Source organism: Lupinus angustifolius, chromosome LG14, assembly GCF_001865875.1.
Source record: "Lupinus angustifolius cultivar Tanjil chromosome LG14, LupAngTanjil_v1.0, whole genome shotgun sequence".
NCBI classification, from domain to species: domain Eukaryota; kingdom Viridiplantae; phylum Streptophyta; class Magnoliopsida; order Fabales; family Fabaceae; genus Lupinus; species Lupinus angustifolius.
In genome coordinates this window covers 8215552-8226497 of record NC_032022.1, presented here as the reverse complement: position 1 = coordinate 8226497, position 10946 = coordinate 8215552, and the positions used below count along the sequence as shown (strand labels likewise).

The following is a 10946-nucleotide window of genomic DNA, read 5'->3' as shown; positions in this document are numbered from 1 at the left end:
AGACTAACAATTTCAACTAAATAGTTATCTCGATATGTATTTATGATTTAAAATTAAATAAGTTTATTAAAAATGAATTGTGAAAGTATAATTCGGAGAATTAATCCTAAACCATTCGATATTTTATGGAGGCCAGTCATGCATTTTACTGGGCGAAAGAGGTATATCATTTTCAATCCAAAAAAAAATCTGAAAACGTTAAAAAATAAAACTGGTTAAACTGAAGAATAAGATTTATGTCCTTGTGTCTCCGTCCAATAAAAATACATTAAATAATATAAAATATTAGTTTATGTTTTTATAATTTTTTCTCAATTAAATGATATATTTTAATTGATCTGAGATACAAATGGGAACACCAATACCGAAAATATATTTGGATTCTAAATTGAAAATGCCTATATAAGTTTAGGTTCACAGCAACCAAGAAACTATAGGAAAAAGTAAACAACCACGGAGGTCCAATGACGATGCCTTTAGTTTTCAGTTCCTTAAACGCCATTTTAATTGGACTCCTTTCTTTATTCATATTTTCATTATTTCTTCTACGGAGGTCCAAAGTCATTAGAGGCAGAGAGCCACCCTTAGTCGCGGGTGGATGGCCCATAATTGGTCATCTCCTACTACTTAGCGGTTCCCAGGTGCCTCATTTAACTTTGGGTGCCATGGCTGACAAATATGGACCAATTTTCACAATCATGCTTGGGTTACATCGCGCTGTGGTGCTTAATAATTGGAAGGTGGCAAAGGAATGCTTCACCATCAATGACTTGGCCGTATCTACAAGGCCAAGGCTTGTGGCTGTCCAACAAATGAGCTACAACCAAGCCATGTTTGCCTTTGCACCCTATAGTCCTTATTGGCGTGAAATGCGCAAGATTGCTACTTTGGAGTTGCTCTCCAATCGTCGTATCGAGCTATTAAGCCATGTTCGTGTCTCCGAAGTAGAAACCAGTATCAAGGAGCTTTACAAACTTTGGAACGACAAAAGGAATCACTCAGGTTGTTGAAATTTAGTTAACTAATCTTTTATTTTGTGCTTAACAATTGCTACATATGCATATGTTTAAGAGTAGCTATTTTGCCAAGAAAAAAAACTATGGGAATTTAGACTTGTAGATTGAAGTTTAATATTGACGTCTTTTTTTTATTTTTAAAATTAGAAATATTTTTAGTACCTCAAAATCCTTTACCATGGTAAAAAATTTAAAAATTAAAAATGATCCTTAAAAATATCAAATTAAGGATAAATTGATCATTTTTATATTCCAAAGACGAATTACTCTAACTTACCTTCACGATCTTTGAGTACTATTTTAAACTTAGTTTGGGAGGATTAAAATGGTATAGACAAATATTTATAAAAAGAAATATTTTTTTACATATATAAAGCTTCTTTACTTTCCAAGACAGATCAAGTACAAGTAGAGATGATGCAATGGTTTGGCGAGTTGACGCTAAATGTGATTCTTAGAATAATTGCTGGCAAGCGAAACTATGATAATGCTTGTGAGGCTGATCAGGAGGAGGCACAACGATGGCTAAAAGCGATGAGAGAATTCTTCCATCTAATGGGGTTATTTGTAGTTGGGGATTCAATTCCTTGGCTTCGATGGTTGGACTTGGGTGGCCATGAGAAAGCCATGAGAGCAAATGCAAAGGAATTGGACACCATTTTAGGTGAGTGGTTAGATGAACACCGAAAGAAGAGAGCTTCAGGTGAGACAACTGTGGATCAAGACTTTATTAACATAATGCTTTCAGTTCTCGATGGCATAAAGATCATAGAATATAATACAGATACGATCATCAAATCCACATTATTGGTAATTAGTATGAACTCCATCTTAATTTACCTTTTGTATACTATTTCTCTCTCGAGAATCTAGTTAAAATGAAAAGATAAATTTTATTAATTTTTAAATTGATTTTATTAAAAAGTAATTTAAAATTATGACTATTAATTTTTTTTTGTACAACATGTCATCAATTTGATCTAACACGGACTCTTCCAAAGAAATATTTTTATCCTCATCTTTTGGGTTAAAAAAATGGATGCGTAACCGTAGTCACATCCTACTTCAACTTGATAAGAAAAGTTTTCTTGTTTCAACCTATGGTCCAGTTAGGTTCATGTCCTAAAAGCAAGGAAAACATAGCATTGGTAGGGGTTTATCGTATAAGACAACTTAATTATTTGTCTTTTTTTGCTCGGACTTGCTTATTTTGTGTGTTGTAACTATTAATAATAACCTGAATAATTAAATATTATATAGCTAGAAGATTAAATATAGTAATAATTGTAGGTTGTAGTTTATATTGAAACAAAAAAGTAGAACCAAATATTACCAGTTAAACTTTCCATTTAAGTATTCTAGTTATTAAATTAAGTTTTTTTGTTATACTTGTTGGATAAATTTTATTTTATATAATTCAAGTCCGTTGAGTCAAATAATTTCTGAACTCAAAAACCAATTTAATTTGAATTGAAACTAAAAAAATTATTTATATTAACGGTGGAGTTTCATATTCCAATAAAATACAATTCGATCTTTCAACTTTATTTGTTTGGTAGCCATACGAACACCGATTGTAGTTAAGGATGATGATAAGATATTTCAAAATAAAATCCTACTCATCTTTTACGCTTGAACAAAACATAAAATTAGACTATACATCTAACTTATGGTTGTTTTCCTCTCGTCTTGTCTTACAAATTTTATAACTTGACCGAGTTCCAATTTAAGTGTTTTGTTATGAATTTTTAGATTTTCATAGACATTTTAAACTGCACTCCATTACCATAGTTGTAAAAGTAATATTATGGTTTCAAGAGTCTCAGTAATAATATTATAACCCTAATTATTATCTTATTTTTTCACAATTGTGATAACTGCAACTACATTTTAAACACTGATTTTTATTGATGAAAAAAATAATTAAACCAAAAAATTTATTTAAATTTTTTAAACACTATCACTCTACTTTATATTTAACTTTTTTCTGATTATAAAGTAACGTGAACATACCTCCTGAAATATAGTTTAATGATATTCACCTTTTCTTCTATTTTCACACACTATACAGATCTCCCTTAAATGGGTAATTGGTAATTGATGTTGGGTACCACTTATATTTATGCAGTTTCAAACAGTGAAAAAGATGTATAGTATATGTAATTTCACAACAGGGAGGAAAATCATTATAATTTACTCTTAATTAAAATAAACATCATTTTTCCTAAATATATGCATTGCAGATTTTAGTCGCAGCGGCAATTGATACTACAACGGCAACTCTTACGTGGGCAATATGTTTTTTGCTAAACAACCCATGCGTTTTAAAAGAAGCACAAAATGAGTTGGAAATCCAAGTTGGGAAAGAAAGAATCGTAAAGGAATCAGACATAAGCAACTTGGTCTATATACAAGCCATAGTGAAAGAAACATTAAGGCTACACCCAGCAGCACCTCTTTCAGGACCTCGTGAGTTCACAGAAGATTGCATCATCGATGGCTACCAAATCCAAAAGGGTACAAGACTAATCACAAACTTGTGGAAGATTCATACAGATCCTAGCATTTGGTCAGACCCATTGGAATTTAAGCCAGAGAGGTTTCTTACAACACACAAAGATGTTGATGTTAGAGGTCATGATTTTGAGTTAATACCATTTGGAAGTGGAAGAAGAATATGTCCTGGGATATCTTTTGCCCTTCATACTATTCATCTTGCTTTGGCCAGATTCTTGCAATCCTTTGAAATTTCAAAGACTTCTGATGAACCCATTGATATGACTGAAATCTTTGGCCTGACAAACATGAAAGCTACTCCACTCGAGGTTCTCATCAAACCGCGTTTGACATCCAATCTTTATGGTTGAGCGTGATCAAATTGTAGAAATAATGTATGTTAAAGTTGCTAAGTGATTTATTCAGCTCAACGAGTAAATAATATCAATAAATCATTCACCCACGGGGCTGGGGATTGGGATGATACGTTTGTATCGTATTAATTAAATGTGCTTGAAGAAATAAACTTTATAACGTCTATAGAGCTTATTTTATTAGCTTGGCCCTGGTTAGTGACGATCTAAGACCTAAAATTAGGGTGTGAAATATGTTAAAATAATAAATATAATCAATACACATTTATATTACATATATTTTGATGTAATATAAATGTTATTTCTAATGTTTTGATGTGTTGAAAACTCAATATACATTTATATTTTATTTTCCAACCTTACCCTTATTTATTACTCATCTTTTAACCATATATTTCTTAATTTCTTTTTTAATCAAATTTTTAATGTCCATTAAATATGGCTATTTTAGTCAAATTATATGAAAGTTTTATATCATTTAATAATTTTTAAAGTATGTGATAACCTTAAACATCAAAATATATGGAATAAGGGGTGTATATTTGTAATTATTCTCCCCACTAATCATCAAAACACCAAAAATAATCGATGAATGACTTCCTCGTCTAGACAGTCACGCATCTCCATAATAGAATTTATTTTTTATCTCTAAATGTAACAATTTTTGTCCAGTTGTTTTATGATATTGTTCAAATAGGATTCGATGATGGGTATGATAATATATGATTTTAGGATCAAAATTGACGCCCTTGACATTACTATAACCTAAATTAAATATTAAAACACTTGTACGTTACTAATTTATATTAACTTTAACTTTGTTTAGAGAGTACTTACAACTATATGATGTTCATTATGACTTTTCACACGTTTTTGTGATAACTAATGACCAAATCTAGCAATTAAAGATGTTCAATTTATTGTTGACATAGAATTCGTTGGAAAAGAAAAGGCAAATATCAAATATACAAACTCCCTATAAAATCATTGAATTTACTACTTTAGTGATTAAAATTTAGTATTGAATTGATTGTTAGAGTAATTGTCATGATTTGTTAAGTTTATAGTGAATGATTTTGAAAATGAAAATGATAATAACACATATGTTTTTAAGAAATGAAAGCATGAAAATGAAAATTATTTCTGAAAATGAAAATAGGAAATAGAAATAGAAAACATTTCTTGAAAGGAAACACACCCTTATTTTTCACAATTTTTACAGTTGAAAAAACTTTGTTTGTTTGCTAACTTCAAAAGAAGATAAAGTAATAGGTACACAATGTGTATTCGACTTTCTACCATCTTATCTTAAAGATTACTATTTTCTTTCAAAGAAGCAAATTCAACATTATTATGCATATCAATTATGTAAGTCTCAAGTTGATTATCAATCATCATCAAATCAATTGAAAAAATCACACAAGTAAAACTTTGCAAATTTAATCAATTTTGTTATATCAAAACTAGAAAAGAATTCGACTAGATTCAAATAAGACATACAAAGAAGGTAAGTGAGTGTTCGTCTCAGAGAAACGATAATGTAATTCCGTGCATATCCATAATATTATAAAATTTAAAAAAAAATCTAGCTTGTGGAGTTATAAATAAGAGTGTGATATCTATATGCATCATCAATATAAACATTTATACATAATCACTATATCATACATTATTCATTTGGATTACTTTTTTAAATAGTTAATGATAATTAAATAAAAATGGTGGATGATGCAATAATATTGTATCGAACTCATACATTACCCTTGTATACATTTATTCTATATAAACAACATACATATTTTTTTCAAATAAGTCCAACCCTGATAAGCACATAGCATAGTCACTGCCCTGGTCTACATCATGCAACACATTTAAACAAAACAGAAGATAGTACTAGTTTGAACTTGATTTTCAGTTTTTATTGTATATACATGGAATAGTCAGCCAATACAACCGACCAAACTTTGAATAAATTTAAGGTTATATTTTTTATAAAAATAAAGATAAAGATGATCTATGTACCTTTTGCTAAACAACCCTTCTATTTTAATATTTAGTTGATTTATATTCACATGTAAAATGGTAACAATACGATAATTATAAGGTTTTATATGTGAATAATAAATATATCTAAAGAACGTTTTATTATTTAACATGCCTTATTATCAATTTTGAACTATTAGCACAAGAGTATCATTGACAATTGGTCAAGAATATCTACATAATTGCATGTTTGTAGTTTATGCTAATAGTAATCGACACAAAGGAAGATTACTATTTGGCGAAAATTATAAATGTATCGTAGTAATAAAAATGTGATAATCATGATGTTTTCCATGTGAATAGTAAATCAGCCTAAAGAAAAGCTTATTGTTTGACAAAATTGATTGTCAATAGTTGGTTACTACATTTAGTGTACCACTTACAAATTAATATTTTATCTAAAAGACTAATATTAGTGTCGTGTTAGATAATTTATGATGGCCCAACAATTATTTGAATTATTGAGTTAAAGTTAATTATGAGTTTAATTGGAAGAATGATTGTAATTTGTTCAGTTCTTTGTTTTATTGATTTCAATGTTTTTACAATATATGTAGATATATATTTTATGGTCTTCCTCAATGACAGTAGCTTGAAGAATTAAGGAAAGAATATTATATTTTGTCATAGATGCATGGATCTAGTAGATCTTGCACACTTTAGAAAGGAACAACTAATTTATCTTATAGATGGAAGTTAAGCCAGGGATATATAAAAGGAACTTTGATGAATGTAAATATACGAATAACATAAGTCTTATGATCATAAGGAATGCAATTACAGAGCCATTTAGGGGTGCCATGTCTTGGGAAGGAGTTTTAAAGTTGAAGATATACAATATATTACACATTAAGATATTATATACATGGTTAGAAGGCATATATTTAAGTTATCCAATGATATATCATTGAAAAAAATCTCAAATAGGTTATACAATACTTACAAAAAAAAAGAAAGAAATTGTGTTATTCCATACCGAAAAGTTTAATTATTTTGTTTTGTTAAATGTCAATACATTTGAAATCCACGTTAGGGTATATCTATCTATTTGGTGGATGAGGAGTTATTTCGAAATGTGGAAAACATGTAAGTATATATGGCAAACTAAGAAGGGGTGAATTAGTTTTGTGCAAACTAAGAGAGGGTGAATTAGTTTTGTGCAAAATTTTGTGGTCTCAAAAACATTGTGAGAATCAGATATGTAACATAAGTCTAAAGGTAAGAACAATTACCGTAAAAATGAAAAGTGTAAGGAAAGAGAAACTTACACCAGCATATATCCTAGTTCACCTTCAACAACTGAAGGTTATGTCCAGTCCCCTTGACTTATATAAGGAGATTTCACTATAATTTGAGTATCACTTTAGAAATTTCACACCAAGATTTATTCAAGTCAATCACTCAAATTTCCCCAAACAAGAAAGTACACCACTTTCCTTGTTTAACAATTTCACTCACCAAACCCTATGGTGATTATTCTTTGTGATAACAATGAAAAAGTCTTATTATGGGTAAGGATCACTAGTACCCAATTTCGTTTGATATGGATCCTTGTAACACAATCAAAGTAAATATTACAATTTGTTCTAATGAGCTTTTTCAGACTTATAAATGTGCACAAAAATTTTCTGAAAAACTAAGTTAACTTGAATGTCAAGATATGATTGAAAGTGTAATTCAAGTCATAAGAAATTGTATTTTTTATTTATGAGGCTTAGGATATATTATATAGAGTTTCAAGAAGCCCCTAAGTGCTTTCCATGAGGTACAAAATGTTTGGGAATGTATTGGTTCGTTTGGGAAGATGTTGGTTCAGTTTCAAATTTGAAACTGCATTAGGATCACTGGGTAATCAATTACTCAATCGTGTTAACCGATTACTAATCCTTACTGTCCAGCAGGGTAGTCAATTACTCAACTTGAGTAATTAGTTACTCTCCCATATTTTTCTATCAGGTAATTAACATGTTACTTTGTTTCAGGTAACCCATTATTCTGTTTCAGGTAACCTGTTACTCTTTTTCAGGTAACCTGCTACTCTGTTTCAAGTAACCTATTACTTTGTTTCATGTAATCTATTACTTTGTTTTAGGTAACTTGTTACTCGGTTTTCTAAAAAGTTATTTTAGACCCTTGTAACTCATTTTCATCACCACTTAAGTTTATAAAAAACGCTTGAAAAATATACCTAAGAGCATTTGTGATATAAATAAAAATTGACTTAGTAAGGACTTAGACTTAATCTAGAAAGCAATTAAAGTCTTATCTAGTAATGTGTGGAGCTCGCTTTCCATGCATAAAGTCTTGAATCATTTTTCTTCTTTTTGTTGATGTTGGTGTCTTCATTAAAACTTAGTCAGGGTCAAGGAGAAGGTTCTTCTTCACAATGCAGACACTTACAGTTTCTTCTATTACAATAGTGATTTTCAGAACTTATTAGGAAGCATCTCATCATGGGATATGACTACAAAATTGTCACTTGGTTGTTAATATGGATATATAAAAAGACCATTAAAGTTATCTTGTGAAAAAATGTTAGCTTCCCTATATCGCGCTTAAAGAAACTTTTTAGAGTGGTCAAGTGTCTAAAGAGCACATTGACACAAACTCGATGGTTGTATATAGGCTCGGTACATATTTATAATCTAGGGTTTCTCACTATTGGGTAAACACAGAGTAAAACACACGTAGAGGGGTGTGAATAAGTGTAGCAGTTCACTAAAGTCGTTTTTCAGTTAATAGCAAATATTATAAAAAACAGTCCAAGATAATCGATTATCGCACATAGTAATCGTTTGTTTACACATTAATCAATTATTCAGATTCTTGAAATCTTGAATGATACACCTTCTTGCAAAACAAGTTTTAGAAAAAACAATCTTTACAAATTGAAATGACTTAATGACAGTATATCAAATGATAAATAAAAAATATGCAGATCAAGAGTCAAATAAGCAGCATAAAGAATCAATAATGAAATATGGAAAAACTAAATTGTAAAGAGATAAAGGGATAGAAGAGTGCGCCAAAGAATTTTATTTTGAATTGTTTTTGGGTCCACTTACAAACTACATCCAGACCTCCCCTTCTGAACTCGAGATATTTTCTTCACTAAGCTATCATATGTATTTTACAAACACACTTCTGATGACTTTACAAATGATCCTTTCTTGGCCCTAGAGTCTCTCATGTCGGTTTGAGCTCTAACCAGTCTCTTAGGATACTCAACACATACTCACGATATAGCTCCAACCACTGATCACTCTTAACGAAGACCTTTGTAAAGTGTGAAGATGCAAAACCTAACTTCAACTAGATTCTAACTCTAATTCTCAACAACCTTATCCATTCAGTTGGCTAAAGAAAAATAATTCCGAGTATTTTGCACCATGAATGTGCTAATACAACACTAAACTTAGAACTAAACCTAAAGACATAAATATCACAAGAACCCTAGATTCTAATGAAGATTAATGCAAAGTTTTGTGAATATGCAATCTAATGAAAAGATTATGAAAATTCAATCACTTTTCTCTCTTGAAATTCAAAGAAACACTAACTGATAAGTGCCAAAAGTATACACTTTTCACCATCATTCTATGGCACTTATCCTATGCAAATTATAGAAAACCAACTTAAATTAACACTTTTTAGGTGAATTTTGCATGATTAAATAAATTGGTTCTTTATTACTTCTTGTCCAAGTTTTCTTTGAGTTTTTTAGGAAATTGAATATTAAAGAATAAATTCAAAGATGGATAAGAATTCAAGCCAAAATTCAAGACAAAAGCTCAAAATGAATTGCTAAAAGTAATCAAGTTAAAGCATGGCATGCTATGTGCTTAATTTGGTTACTTAGCCTTGAAGAAAGGTAGCTTACTTCGTCTTGAAGAAACCTATGTTAAGGTAGGCAAGGCAACTTGCAAAAATCAAATGCTTACCTTAACTTAAAGAAAACAGCCCAAAAGTGCCAAGCAACCAACAAAAATCAAGTAACAAACCAAAGGAAAAAAGGTTGCTTCACCATGAAGAAATTGTTAGGTATCAGTGGCTAAAATACACCTAGAAGGGGGGTTGAATAGGTGTAGCAGTCAAAGTATCCGCTTTTCGCAAACAACATTTAATGCTGAAATACCCACTGTTTCATCGATTAACGCAGAAAGAATAATCGATTAACTACAATACTTTAATCGATTAAAATAGCTCAGATCGCACAAACAGATTCAGTTTCTTGTACGACAAGCAACTGAAATCGAAACAAATATACAGAGCTAACAGATATATCAGAGTTACAACAGTACAATATAGAAACAGATTATTACAGTTAATACAACTATACAAAGTAATCGATTTAAAGCAATAAAGAGAGTAGGGAAAGAAAAGCGTTTTATCGTGGTTCGTTTGCGGGTCCACTTGCAAACTACATCCAGGCCTCCCATCTGATCTGGGAGATTTTTCTTCACTATAATCGAAATAACGTTTTACAAACAATTCTTTCAACTACAACACTTAGACACTTTCTTGAAAACTAAAGAACCTTATCCCTTGGTTTGACTCACTTCCTACCGCCCTAGAAAACCTTTCTTGCGGTGTAGCCCCAGCCAAGAACCTATTCTTACTATCAAGATTTCTAAGCTAATGAAGACGCAACTCAATCTTGTTGGTGGTAAGACACCTAGAGATTCCCAAAATTACAACACTTTTACAACAAGAATATAGAGTAATCTAAAGCACTTACAATGCTCAAATTAAAACAATTAAGACCTTACTCTACAACCCTAACACATGTCTCATATAAAATGATAATGCATGAGTTCAAAACAGATTTTACAGAATATGAAATCTTTCCAAAAACATCAAGAAATGCATGAACATATGAGATGAAATGATGAGAAATTAAACATGTAATGCCTCTTAATCCTAAAGCATAGAATTCTCTCTTTTCTAATCTCACAAATGCAATTTCATGTAGATGCAGCAATTAACACGAAAATATGCTCTAACTCTCTTAAAATCT

The 10946-nt window shown here is 30.5% G+C and overlaps 1 protein-coding gene across 3 annotated transcripts; it reads left to right on the top strand.

Annotated features, from left to right (window-relative positions):
- LOC109326081 (cytochrome P450 82A3-like) lies at positions 413-4043 on the top strand. Of its 3 annotated transcripts, XM_019558735.1 has the most exons (4): positions 413-1002; positions 1414-1826; positions 3260-3919; positions 3987-4043. In XM_019558735.1, the coding sequence occupies exons 1-3, from the start codon at positions 465-467 to the stop codon at positions 3881-3883; spliced, it is 1575 nt and encodes a 524-aa protein (XP_019414280.1). In that variant the 5' UTR covers positions 413-464; the 3' UTR covers positions 3884-3919; positions 3987-4043. The 3 variants fall into 3 exon arrangements, with proteins under 3 accessions (XP_019414280.1, XP_019414279.1, XP_019414281.1); XM_019558734.1 differs by lacking the exon at positions 3987-4043 and having other exon boundaries at positions 3260-3975; XM_019558736.1 differs by lacking the exon at positions 3987-4043 and having other exon boundaries at positions 414-1002; positions 1414-1674; positions 3372-3975.